General features: G+C 50.7%; 1 protein-coding gene across 1 annotated transcript; it reads left to right on the forward strand.

Moving 5' to 3' along the window:
• The first annotated feature begins 7,544 nt into the window (after window positions 1–7,544).
• LOC115916027 (olfactory receptor 14A16-like) lies at window positions 7,545–8,477 on the forward strand. The gene has a single exon (XM_030969736.1). It carries the CDS (start codon window positions 7,545–7,547, stop codon window positions 8,475–8,477), a length of 933 nt encoding a protein of 310 aa, XP_030825596.1.
• The last annotated feature ends 5,618 nt before the right edge of the window (window positions 8,478–14,095 follow it).

Genomic DNA, 14,095 nt, shown 5'->3' on the forward strand with positions numbered 1-14,095 from the left:
CGGATCCTCAAACCCCTGGAGGGCTCCTAGGCTTCCAAAATTCATTTTAAGAGAGGAGACTGGGAGCAGCTGGATCCAATCCCAACTCCAGACTTTGTCAACGGTGTAAAAGATTGGACAGGTGGAATTCAAATTTAACCCAATTTGTCCCACTGGATTAATGATGGAATACTAGATATATTTATATAAATATGGCTCTGATTGATTCTGATCATGATTAGAAGTAAGAAGTTAACCAGAGTTATTTACTCCACAGTTCAGGAGCTATAACAATTATTAGAATATAGTGCTCTAGGCAGCAATTTTGAAGTCAACAGGGCCTTGCTGGAGTTGCTGGAGCCCATTGCAGGCAGAGCCTCCTGCTCCAGCAGGAACTGCCTTTCCTGTGCCATCAGCAGGGCAGGTCCCGCTGCAGGAACAGCCCCAGGCCAGCCCCAGCACAGGGAAGGCCTCGGGCACAAGGGCAGAGTGCCGTGCTGGGAGCTGTGCCAGGGACAGCCTGAGGCACCAAAGGCACCTTGGCAGCAGCAGCTGCTTGCAGGCCATGGCCAGAAGCCTCCCTTGGCAGCCCGGCCTGGTGGCCACCACTGCAGAGCTGCTGCCTCAGGGCTCATTCCTGGCTGGGCTCTGCCCCAGCCCACAGAGTGTGACCTCAGCCCTGACTCTGTCACGGCCGCTGTGCCTGAGCCCTGCCAAGCCTCAAGGTCACCTGTGCCACCCTGGCTCTGCCAGCTCCTGGGGCAGGGCTAGGAAAGGCAGAGAAGGGGCTGGGTTTGGCTTTTGGATGTGGGGTCCAGCAGAGACAAGGAGGAGTCAAGGGAGTGGATGGAGTCCACGGAGCAGCCCCTTCTCCCCATGCAGTCCTGGAATGGTTTGGATGGGAAGAGCTGTGCAGTGCTCATCTCATCCTAACCCCACCATGAGCAGGGACATCTTTCACCAGATTGGGTTGTTCAGAGCCCTGTGCCAGGTGGTCTTGAATGTTCCCAGGGATGGGGCATTGAGCACCTCCCTGGGAAACTGTCCTGGTGTATCACCACCCTCATCATCAAAAATTTCTTCCTTACCTCTTTGTATTTGAACCTCCATTCCTTTAGTTTAAAACCACCACCCTGTGTCCTATTGTGACAGGCCCTACTAAAACTTTTGTCCACTGTTGTATTTCCAATGAGCCAGGTTTCCATGGCAACTGCCAGGCCAGGTGACCCAGGTGTCACCCCCAGTGACGGTTGCCATGGCAACAGTGCCCAGCCCTGCCCCTTTCTGTCTGGCTGACCTGGCCTTTGGCCCTGGCAGCGCCGTTGGCTGCTGGTTCCTGGTGCCTGAGCGGCCAGCGCGGCACAGGGCAGGTGGCCATGGCACAAGCCCCCAGCAAGGGATCCCCTCTGGCTCTGGGCACTGACAGCAGCCCTGAGCAAGGGGCCGTGTTAAAAAAAAAGCAGTGCTGCAGTGTCCGTGGCATCAGCCCCTTGCAATGGCCCAGGGCAGGTTGGGATGATGATCCACCCTCACTGCTGGCCCAGGGCAGCTCTGCAGTGCCCTTCCCACAGCCTGTCTGCACAGAAGCACTTCCAGGGCTCTCTGCATTTCCCTTCCCTCACCCTTGGGTCACTCACACACCTCCCAACCACCCACTTGGTGCTTTGATCTGCAAGAAGTTCAAAGCTGGTCTGTCCTTCAGGAGTTGGTGCAATTCTGCCTTCAGCCAACTCTGGATTTGTGTTTATTGAAGAACTTCCTGTGTGTCTGTGATAGACGAGTAATGCCATGATTGACTCTTACAATTAATTGACAAATATCATGTATATAGGTTAAGAAAAGTTTATAGATTTATAGTTATGTTGTACCCCCTCGCGTGGTTATCAAGGGACAATGGGAGTTGGGACATCTGGGAGGGATGGCTTGTAACTATGGCAACATCTGACCTCCAGTCAGGATTTGAGGAAGTGATCTTCACCACTGGACAGCGAAGAAGAGGTTGATGAACAGAACTTTGGGAGGGGTTAAAGGGTTAAAAAGGGTAAAACCTCCATTGTGAGGGGGCTGAGTACATGGTGGGGAAACTCTTTTGCTCCCAGCACTGTACCCTTTTTTCTTTATTCAGTCTTCTGTTGTATTTTTGATAAGGTTTAATAAACCTTCCTAAACTATGAAAAGTGAGTAGCTATTTCTCCCAATTTTTGGGGGCTTTCCTGGGATAGACACCTCTCCCTGGTTGTGCTAGGAGTTTTCAAAAAGAAGTGCACCCACGCCACAAATTTGGCGGAGTCTGTCAGATACTCCTGGGGCCACCAGTGGTTGCAGGCTGAAGCCCAGAGACAGCAGGAGGCTGGATAAAGAAAAGAGAAGAAGAGGGGTGAGTACTAATTTTTAGCCAGATAACTACTCTGTAATTTCCGGTATAGGAAAGCGAACTCCACACCATATATTGGACCTGTCCTGCTCCGTTGAAATTTTAGGATATTGGGCGGTTGGAGTAAACAGCGGGAAGCGTTATAAAGAGGAAAGCAGAGGGTTTTTTTCCTCTGTGGCTAGCAGGACGCTTAGGATAGAAAAGTTTGTGAAGGGTTTTGCGGCACTGAGCCAGCGGTGGTCTTGGGAAGGTGCAGCCAGTGCTCTGGTATTCTGGTAGGGAATGGCGGCACACGTGGTGGAGAGGAAAGTGTGGATTTTCCCCCATGGCCAATGGGACACGTGAGATGGGTTTGTGTAGGGTTTTGCAGCACCGAGCCAGCAGCAGTGTCGGGGGAGGCACGGCCAGTGCTTTGGTATTCCAGGCCGGCTGAGCAGCGATAGCCGGCGGCAGTTTTGGGGGGAGTGCCACTGGTGGCACTGGCAGTGACCGAGCTAAGTGGGGACGGCTCTTGGGCACAACCAGCTCTGTGGTTCCCAGAGCCAGCTGAGATTGGGCTGGAAACGGGACAACCACCGAAAGGTTTGCTGAGGTGGGGTTACCCCATAGTAGGTGTAACACTTCACATGCCATGGTGAGTCAGGGCAGAGCTGCCGAGCCAGGGTGGGGTAGGGACGGAAGCCCCTGGACCATAGGGTTTTTTTCGGAGGAGCGGTAAAGCTTTTTCCTAGTTTTTTTCTCTCTCTTTCCTTTTTTTTCTCTCTCCCCTTTTTCCTCTCTCTCTTCCCTTTCCTTCTCCTTCCTCCTTTCCTTGTTTCCTTTTTTTTCCGCTTTCTCTTTCCCTTTTCCTTCTTAGGGAGGTGGGCTCAGTTGGGAGGGCCTGTGGTTGGAAAGGCAGGCTCTGTCGGGGGAAGACCTGTGATCTGCTGGTCAGGATGGGATCATGGGTGAGTAGCGAATCCCCAGAGGAAGAAGTAGAGATTGAAGAGGAACCAATGGGCATCCCTCCAGAGAGCCCATTAGGAAGGAAGCGAGCCTGGTAGGAATATGACCCCAACACCAGAGATAAGGATGAGAGCAAAATGATTCAGTACTGTGGGTTAGAGTAGAAGCAAAGGGAAATTAGGAGTGATCATGTCTACTGGCCGAAGTATGGGTCAGATCAGGGATGGATATGCTGAGCATTAAACATGTATGTAGGAGCTAAGGAACCATTCAATCACGAGGAGAGTGGCTGTGCTGCTTGCTGGGAAGGGGAGACCTCACCCTCAAAGGTGAGCGTGTTTAATGTAGCAGAACATGCAGAGTGGGACCTGTTAGACCACTTAACCCCCCAACTTCCAGTGGCCCCAACTGCACCTCCCTAACCCTCTGATGGGCCTAGCTAGAACACCAGGAGCAGGGGAACACAAAGAGAGGAAAGCAGATCAGGGGATGGGAGCCAAGCATTGGGACTGTACCCCCCGAGGGAAGTACCCCTGGGGGGTACGGGGAGGAATTGGATTTGTAACTGTACCTCTCAGTTCCTCTGACGTGAGAATGTTTAAAAGGGAATTAAAAGGACTGTTAGAGGACCCCTTTGGGTTAGTGGAGGAGCTAGATCAGTTTCTGGGGCCCAATATTTATACATGGGAGGAAATGCAATCAATAATGACTATGTTGTTCATACCAGAGGAAAGACAGATGATCTGAGTGGCTGAGACATGGATATGGGAAAGGGAGCATGTGCAAGGATCTCCTGGGGATCTGAAAATGCCCATAGTGCACCCCACCTGGGACCACAACAGCACTGAGGGAAGCCAAGACATGGAGGAATATAGAACATTGATTACGAGAGGTATCAATGAGGCAGCTCCATGTAATTAAAATGCTCGTAAAGCTTTCAATGAGCAGCAAAGGAAAGAAGAAACCCCAACAGAGTGGCTAGAAAGATTGAGAAGGAATATGGGGCAATATTCAGGGGTTGACCCTGATACAGTGGCCAGACAGATCTTACTAAAGATAAATTTTATCACTCATGCCTGGCCAGATATACAGAGAAAGTTAGAAAAGTTAGATGGCTGGCAAGAAAGAAGGTTAGAGGATCTTTCAAGGAAAGCACAAAAGGTGTATGTAAAGAGGGACAAAGAGAAGACCAAGACAAAACCCAAGGTAATGGCAACTGCCATTGGGGAAGGAAACCAGCATGCAAAGAACAACCCATGGAAGGGAGGGGGACCCCAAATCAGAGAAGATACACAGAGGGGGCATGCAGCTCCTTGGGACTAGACACAAAAAGGAGTTTGGGAAACACGGAAACCTAGGACCAGTTTGGTTTTACTGTAAAGAGAGTGGACATATCAGAAAGAATTGCCCCCAGAGGGAAAAGGGAGCTGAGGGTCTATGAGACTGAGCAAAAAGGAGAAGTGGAAGACCAGGGGTGTCAGGGGCTCTGCCTCCTGGGGACAGAATAGCATCAGGAGCCCTTGATAACTTTAAAAATAGATCCCCAGGAGGAAGAAATTGAATTCTTGGTAGGCACAGGGGCTGAAGGAACTTGTGTTTGTAGAATCCCAAAGGGGTGCAAAAAGGGTCAAGATACTGTGCAAGTAGTAGGTGCTAAAGGGGAAGGGTTCAAAGCCTCATTAATAAAGCAAATAAAGTTTGAAGGAACAAATAAAATAGGAATTGGGGATGTTCTATTAGTTCCAGAAGCAGGGTGAAATTTATTAGAACAGGATTTACAGGCGCAGTTTGACACTGGAGTCCTCCTAGAGGAAGGGAAAATGGTAGTTAAGCTTCTCCAAATAAGGGAAGAAGATGAGGACAAAATTCATGAGGTGGTGTGGGCAAAACCAAAAAATAGGTAAATTGAACATGAAACCTGTAGTAATAAAAATAGTTAATGAGAACCATCCAGTTCAACTGTGGCAACATCCACTCTCCTTGGAAGGGAGATGAGGACTGCAGCCGCTGATCCAGGACCTACTTGAGGACAGGACCTTAGAACCATGTATGTCCCCCCATAACACACCCATATTACCAGTAAAGAAGTCAGATGGGACTTACAGGCTTGTCCAAGATTTGAGAGAAGTGAACAAAAGAACAGTGAATTGATGCCCAGTAGTGCCTAACCCCTCTACACTACTGAGTAATATCCCCCCAGCACACCAGTGGTTCAGTATGATAGACCTAAAAGATATTTTTTTTCACTGGCAGAGGAAAGTGGGATATATTTGCCTTTGAATGGGAGGACCCCGATTCTGGGAGGAAGCAATAGCTTTTGTGGACTGGGTTACCCCAAGGGTTTTCTGAATCCCCAAGACCTCTTTGGTCAAGCCCTAGGAGAAGTACTACAACTCTTCTCCATTAAACCTGAGATAAAGCTCATCCAATATGCAAATTATTTCCTTTTCTCAGGACAGAAAGAAAAAGAAGTTTGGGAATCCACCATAGTGTTTTTTAATTTCCTGGGGGACCAAGAACTTTGGGTATCAAAAGGGAAACTCCAATTTGTAGAGAGGGAAGTAAAATACCTAGGACATGTGAAAAGGGAGCTGGCGGCTGAACCCTGAGAGAACTACGGGGAGAGCCTCACTCCCATGGCCAAAACCCAAAAGGGAAGTCAGAAGGTTTTTAGGCCTGTTGGGATATTGTAGGCTGTGGATTGAAGGATACCCACAGGCCATCCAGTTCTTGTATGAAAAGTTAGTTGAAGAAGAGATTAGGTGGGAAAAAGATGATGAACAAAAGTTTCAAGCTTTAAAGCAAAATTTAGTCAGTGCACTGGCACTGAGTCTTCCTGCCTTAGACAAACCCTTCTATCTGTTTGTGGATATAGAAAAAGGGGTAGCACATGGAGTGTGAGCCCAGGACTGGGGAGGATCCAGGAAACCAGTGGCCTATTTATCAAAATTACCAGACCCTGTCAGCTGGGGGTGGCCAACCTGCATTCAGGCTGTGGCAGTGACTGCCCTACTCATAGCAGAAAGCAAAAAATTAACCTTTGGGGAAAAATAGAAAGTATACATCCCAAACTCAGTAAGGAGTACCCTGAGCCAAAAGGCTGAGAAATGGCTCCATTTCTCATTATGGGGTGGGGGGGGGGTGCCAAGGTCAGCTCAAGGCACAAGCTCTCTGGGCTGGGAAACGGCACAACCCTGAGCAGACCTCCTGAGCAGCCCTACACAATATCAATCACATACACTCTCTCTGAAGAGAACAGTGTAAAATACACTCTTAATTGTTTTAAAATTTTTAATCAAAAGAAACATGAAACAGGGGCTGGAGGGAGAGAGAGGGAAACAGCAGGAAACAAGGGGGGGGGGGGGGGGGGGGGGGGGGGGGGGGGGGGGCAGGGCAGGTGAAATGATCATGAAGCTCTAACATGCTGAGGGGTTCTGATCAGTCATAGAATATTTCCAAGACAAGGATTGTGATTGAAATGGGGAAATTTCCTAAGACTTTGTATTCAGTTTCCTACTATTGGAGAATGACATGGAGGGGGGATAAATACTAAAGTTTTTTATGAATTTTAAATTATGTATTTTGTCTAGTGCCTGAGACATCTAAAATGTTACTTTTAGTGATCAATACGTGCACAGGAGATCCCTAATGTGCTTTCAGCCACTCTGCCCATGGACAGCACCAGCATCACCTTTGCTGGAGCCATCAGGCTCAGGCTGAGCTGTCCTTTCTCCAAGCTGCAAACAGAACCTGCCCCCAGCCAGTGCCCTGCAAACAGGCAGGGTTCTGTCGGGCCAAGGAGAGTGCACAGAGATTTGGGGTCTGTGAGTGCTGGTAGGGAGAGATCAGGCACAGGGAAACACCTGCAGGAGGGAAATCTCCAGGAAGCAGAGAGAAGATCAGGCAATGAGAGAAAACAAAACCCAGCAATGCTGTGGCAGGGAGAGTTCAGAGATGCCCACAGGATCCCCTGCAGTGCAGCCCCTCCCTCTGAACAAGCCCCCTCCCTCCTGTGCCCCAGCCAAACCTCTGCCCTCAGGCTGAGAGTTCCTGATATCTAAGAATAGAAGGAGAGACATAGGGGGAGCTTAAAAAGAAAACCCCAGAACTTTTAAACACCAAAGGCTGTCTCTGTGTTCCAGGGGAGGGTGTATGGGAAATGGCATTGATTTTGGTTACAGGTATCTCCTCTAAATCTTCACTGTGCTTTTCTCCATGAACAGGTCCCCATGTGCAGCCCCAGCAAATGTCCAACAGCAGCTCCATCAGGCACTTCCTCCTGCTGGCATTGGCAGACACGCGGCAGCTGCAGCTCCTGCACTTCTGCCTCTTGCTGGGCATCTCCCTGGCTGCCCTCCTGGGCAACGGCCTCATCATCAGCGCCGTAGCCTGCGGCCACCACCTGCACACGCCCATGTTCTTCTTCCTGCTCAACCTGGCCCTCAGCGACCTGGGCTCCATCTGCACCACTGTCCCCAAAGCCATGCACAATTCCCTCTGGGACACCAGGAACATCTCCTACACAGGATGTGCTGCACAGGTTTTTCTGCTCATCTTCTTCATGGGAGCAGAGTATTTCCTCCTGACCATCATGTGCTACGACCGCTACGTGTCCATCTGCAAACCCCTGCACTACGGGACCCTCCTGGGCAGCAGAGCTTGTGCCCACATGGCAGCAGCTGCCTGGGCCAGTGCCTTTCTCAATGCTCTTGTGCACACGGCCAATACATTTTCCCTGCCCCTGTGCCATGGCAATGCCCTGGGCCAGTTCTTCTGTGAAATCCCTCAGATCCTCAAGCTCTCCTGCTCACACTCCAACTTCAGAGAACTGGGGCTCATTGCTGTTAGTTGCTGTTTAGGTTTTGGTTGTTTTGTGTTCATTGTTTTCTCCTATGTGCAGATCTTCAGGGCTGTGCTGAGGATCCCCTCTGAGCAGGGAAGGCACAAAGCCTTTTCCACCTGCCTCCCTCACCTGGCCGTGCTCTCCCTGTTTGTCAGCACTGGCATCTTTGCTCACCTGAAGCCCCCCTCCATGTCCTCCCCATCCCTGGATCTGGCCCTGTCAGTTCTGTACTCGGTGGTGCCTCCAGCCCTGAACCCCCTCATCTACAGCCTGAGGAACCAGGAGCTCAAGGCTGCAGTGTGGACACTGATGACTGGATGCTTTCAGGAAAAATAAACTGCTCTCCAATTTCTGCAAATCATTTCTAACAAAATTCATCTTTGACACTGCTTGCTGGTTTCTATTCGGATGTTCTTTTTCCTTACTTTTTTCATATTGTCCGCAAAGAAAAGTGATTTTTTTGCCATTCTCACTTTGTTTCTGTCCACCTTCCCTGTGGCCACAGACTGTGTCAATGAGGGGCTGTGCTCTCAGTGGCTTTAAAGGAACTAAAGGATCTCCCAGCAGAGTTTTCTGCAGAGATGCCCTTTTGTTGCCTTCTCTGGAGCTGCAGCAGCAATGTCTGTGTGCAGAGCTGGGGCAGATCAGGGCTGGCCCAGCAGCTGTGCCAGCAGCAGCAGCAGCACTTGGTGTTGCCAGTGCTGCTGCCGTGGCCCTGCCCCGCTGCCCTGGTGGCCCTGGTGTTGCTGCAGGGCCTGAGTGCTCTCGGGGCCGGGCACAGCCCTGGGGGTGGCAGTGCCGGGGCTGCAGCAGGGACAGGCCATGGGCACTGCTGGGGCAGCGCTGACGCCTCAGGCCAGGCCCTGGGGGCTCCAGGCAGTGAGGAGGAGCTGCAGAGGCTCTGCAGGACTGACAGGATGGGCTTTGGGGCTGGCAGGAGAAGCTGAGGGACCTGGGCTGCTGGAGCTGCTGAAGAGGAGGCCCAGGGCTCATCCTGCAACTGCTCCAAGGGTGGTTTCAGAGAATCCCAGAATCAGCAAGGTTGGAAAAGACCTTGGAGATCATCAAGTCCAATCTGTGCTCTGACACTGCCTTGTCTCCCCTGAGCCTCGTCTCCTCCAGGATAAACAACCCCAGCTCCCTCAGCCACTCCTCACAGGATTTGTGCTCCAGACCCTCCCCAGCCTTGTTGCCCTTCTCTGGACACACTCCAGCCTCTCCATGTCCTTCCTAAATTGGGGGGCCCAGAACTGGACACAGCACTCGAGGTGCTGCCCAAGCAGTGCTGAGCACAGGGGAAGAATCACTGCCCTGCTCCTGCTGGCCACACCATTCCTGATCCATAGGAGTGCCAGGGCTTGGATGAGGGAAATGGTGGGAGCTGGGGGAGGGTGGGGACAAAGTGTTATTTTTTTTCAGCCATGAAGGGTCTTGATTTTAATATGTTTTCAGACTGCCTCAGAAGGTGCTAGGGGTCAATATCAATTGGACATTGCTGGTATCAATCTATAAAGTGGAAAAGAAATCAGGAGAAAACAAATCTCTCTGCATTGTTTTCAGTAGAGTAATTATCAGTGTCAAAATGGTCTGCTTGGTTCCACAAGGTGCTGCCAAGCCTCTTGGTTCAATGAGGCCTTGAAGTGTCACAATGGTATCCAGTATTCCAATGGGCCCCATAATGTCACACTGAACCTTTGGTTCCATCAGTCCCACATTGTTCCATGAATCCTTAGTTTCATGGGGCCCTGTAGTGTCACAGTGGTCCCTTGGTTCCAGGGTGCCACACAGTGCCACAATTGCCCTTTTGCCCAACAGGGCCTCATAGTGTCACAATGGACTCCTTGGTTCCATGGGGACACAAAGTGCCACGATGGCTCTTTGGCTTAACAAGGCCTCAAAGTGTAAAAATGACCTCCATGGTTTCACGAGGCTGTGCTGTGTCACAATGGACCCTCCACTCCATGATGCCCCAGAGTGTCATAACGGCCTCCTTGGTTCTGCACATTAAGAATGCCCCTTTGGTCCCTACGAGCCCCCCAGTGTCACTATTGTGCCCTTGATCTTGCAGTGCCACAATGGTGCTTTGGTTCCATGAGGGCCCATATGTCACAATGGCCTCCTTGGTTCCATGATACCCTGTAGCACAGCAATGGTCTCCTTGGTTCCATGACGCCCCATAACACAGCAATGGCCTCCTTGGTTCCACGATGCCAGAATGGCCCCTTTGTTACCATGGTCCCATTGGTTCCACAGGGCACCACAGTGTCACCATGGTCCCATTGGTTCCATGGAGCACCACAGTGTCACCATGGTCCCATTGGTTCCATGGAGCACCACGGTGTCACCATGGTCCCATTGGTTCCAAAGGGCCCCGCAGTGTAACAATGGACCTTTGGTTCCATGAGGTTCCACTGCATCACAATAGACTTTGGTTCCATGAGGTTCCTCAGGGTCTCAATGGCCCCTTGGCTCCATGTGGCCCTGCTGTGTCACAGTGCCAGGTGGTTCCATGAGGCCCCACAGTGTCAAAATTGTCTCCTTGGTTCTGTGAAGCCCGACAGAGCCACAGTGCACCCTTGGTTCCATGAGACCCTGCTGTGTCACTATCAACATTTGGTTCCATGAGCTTCCGCACTGTCAACAATGGTCTGAGTTCCACAATGTCACCATGGATCCTTTGTTCCCTGATGTTCCAAGTGTCACAGCTGGATCCTTGGTTCTGTGAGCTTCTGCTGTCACCAAATGTCAAAAATATCAGAATAAGACTCCTTAACACTAATTTGGTGTTTAAGAGAGCAGCATTTATTCAGGCCTGAGGTCCAGTGGGTGATAACTCCTTATGTGGACACGTGATTCTACAAGTGTATCGCTTAAATACAGTCACTATGTGTATATTAAAATTTACCCATTTCCATAAAACCCACCCCAGGTTCTCAGATTCAGTCCTTGCTTTTTCTATCACTGCATTCTTGAGCCAGATGTCTTCATCTTCTCTTCCACCCATCCTTGCTGGGAAAGCAGCCCCTGAATGCCTTGTTTCTCTGTGAAAGTGCACAGGCACAGTAAAAATTGAATGAACCCTTTTGATATCAAAACCAAGGCTTTGTGTGGGCAGGCAGAGGCAGGCAGGAGGCAGAGCTGTCAGCAAAGGAAGGGGCCAGCCAGGTGGGGCAGCCGGGGTATGCCGACAGCCTGCAGGGACAGAGGCGCAGGTTTGCTCAGCACCAGAGACACCTTTCCCTTGCTTGTCCCCAGCTGTCATCACTGCCACCAGTGTTCTGCTCTACCTTGAACCTGGGGACCCTTTCTCAGTCCTGTCCCTCAGATGGATCTATTTCAAGTATGAGAAACATCAGTGTTTCAATCTCTTTTTTTTGAGTCCTTGAGAAGTTTTTTGAGCACACTCTGAGGGACTGAGTCTGATGCAAAGAGCACCAAAGCCCCAGAGGGTCATTAAAGTCCTGGTGCTGTGTCTGTGCTGCTGAGCTGGGCCGGGCTCCTGGCCCAGAGGCAGCTCCTGGCAAGGGCAGCGCTGCAGAGAGACAGCTCTGGCCAGGAGCAGCTCCTGTGCACAGCCCAGCAGGGCTGGGGCACTGCCAGGGCCCCTCAGGGACACCAGCAGGGCACAGACAGAGCTCCCAGGGGCTCAGCACTGCCAGGGGCTGTGGCATGTCCCAGAGGGGGCTGTGTCACAGCAGCACCTCTGTGGCTGTGTCATAGAGGCACAGAGCAGCTGGGATGTCAGCAAGGGGCTGTGTGACAGCACAGAGTGGGCTGTGTGAGGTCACAGGTTGGGCTGTGACATCACAGAGTTTGTTGTGTGAGGTCACTGAGCAGCTACAGCATCATAGAGGGGATTCTGTGACATCACAGAGCAGGCTGTGACATCATGGCATGGCTGTATGACATCATAGAGCAGGCTGTGAGGTCAAAGTGTGTGCTGTGACATTACAGAGTGTCAGTATGACATCACAGAGAGGGTTTTGTGACATCACTGAGGGGGTTGTGACAGCACACAGCTCGTTGTGACATCAGAGAGTAGGGTGTGAGGCCATAGAGCAGACTCTGCCATCATAGAGGGTGGCTCTGTGAATATTCATATAGTAGGCTGTGACATCACAGAACAGACTGTGACATCACAGGGTGGCTTTGTGACATCACAGGCTTCTGTGACATCGCAGCATGCTGTATGACATCACAGGGTGACATCATAGAGTTGGCTCTGTGTCATCACAGAGACTGTGTGACATCACAGGGGCTGTGTGATATCCCAGAGTGGCTGTGTGACATCACAAGGGGCTGTGTGACATCAGAGAGACTGTGTGACATTACAGGGGCTGTGTGACATCAGGGCCCTGTGGAAGCAAGGGAACATGAAATAGGCGTGGCTGCCTTGGCCTCCCAGGGGTCACCTGACAGGTCTGGCTGACCTTGGAATGTGGAAGGCCACTCCCATCTGCCCCTGAAACACTGGGGCTCTGGGCTCTTCTTTTTACGGAAAAGAAGTGTCCATTTTTTCCAGGCATCCATGGCCAAAATTGGGATTCCACCTTCAAATTTTTGTGTATATCCAAGGATTGCTCCCAGACAAAAGTTGCCAGGACAGACAAGTCTGGCTGGTCTTTGACTCCTGAGTGCCAGAACTCACCTGTTTTCCAAACACTGGAAAGGGCTCTGCGTTTTTCTTTTTATGACAAAAACCTCATCCCTCTTCTCCAGGCACAAATGTCTGAAATTAGGACTCCACATTCATAATTTCTAATGTCGAAGGGTTGCTCCAAGCAAACCTGCCAGGACAGACAGGTCAGGCTTGCCTTGGCCTCTGGTAGTTGCTGTTCATCAGCTCCTGAAACATGGGGGCTCCGTGGTTTCCTTCCTATGGAGACCAATGTGACATTTGGGAGCCTTGTGAAATGAAGGGGCCATTGTGGCACTGCAGAGCACCATGGATCCAAGGGACCATTGTGACACTGTGGGGCCTCGTGGAACCAAGGACATCATTGTGGCTCTGTTGGGCCACATTGTCCCAAGGGACCAGAGCAAATCAGTAGTCTGGGAGTTAGCCCGGCTGTAACTCAGGGTCAGCCAGATTTTACCCCAGAAGAACTGAGCGTGAGTTTCAAGCCCTGGGAATCATTTGTTTAACTTAGGGTGAGTTTGAGACTTCCCCCATAAGCCTTTAGTGTTGTTATGCTAAGTTGTCCAAGTTCTCCTCCCCTATTGGTTACTTGTTTCCCCTATGGGGTTATTGTTCTAGAGTGTTCTACCTCAAGTGTATATATTGTTGCTTCACCTTTATCTCAGGTCTTTGAATCCCACCCCTCGTACTGTGCTCAACTTCTCCATGTTTATTGTTTTTCACCCTGTTACTAAAGTTCTTTTTGGGCAACTCCATTGATCCTGCTTGTAGGAGTGTTGGGGGGTAGGACGGTTGGGACGGACGGAGATGAGAGATCACTGAAGCCAGGTCTTGGAACTTGTGGTTTATTGCAAAGGGTGTGTGTCAGGACCCAGGACATCCCTCTGGCTGTCCTGAGCAGCCAAGACCCCTGCCAGGGGTCTCAGAGACCCTGGAACAGAACCCAAAATGCCTGTGGTTTTGATTACGTCCCGTGGAGCAAATTACCAACCTTGTATAAAGATCAGCAAGCCACAACAGTTTAAGTAGAATATTAGTGAAGTTATCACTGGGTGGAAAAGTAGATTTTAGGGTTTTTGCTATGGGGATTCAGAAGGCAAGATGGGGGGAACTGGGTGTGTCCAGCCTTTCTCCTTCTTATTGTTGGCCTCCATCTTCTGCTGTGATATTGGCACTTACACATTGGTTTAGAGTAGAAGCTCACTGTCTATCATAGGTGATAGGCATTGGAAAATAATTGTAAACATTGTACACGTAGTTTTTAGTACAAAGACATAACACCGCCCCGGGGGCAGGCAGAATGCCTCGGACTGTC

The sequence above is a fragment of the Camarhynchus parvulus genome, unplaced genomic scaffold (assembly GCF_901933205.1).
Source record: "Camarhynchus parvulus unplaced genomic scaffold, STF_HiC, whole genome shotgun sequence".
Classification (NCBI taxonomy): Eukaryota; Metazoa; Chordata; class Aves; order Passeriformes; family Thraupidae; genus Camarhynchus; species Camarhynchus parvulus.

What these genes read in the sequence shown, in the direction of transcription:
- LOC115916027 (XM_030969736.1), top strand. Translation starts at nt 7,545, where the DNA reads ATGTCCAACAGCAGCTCCATCAGGCACTTCCTCCTGCTGGCATTGGCA.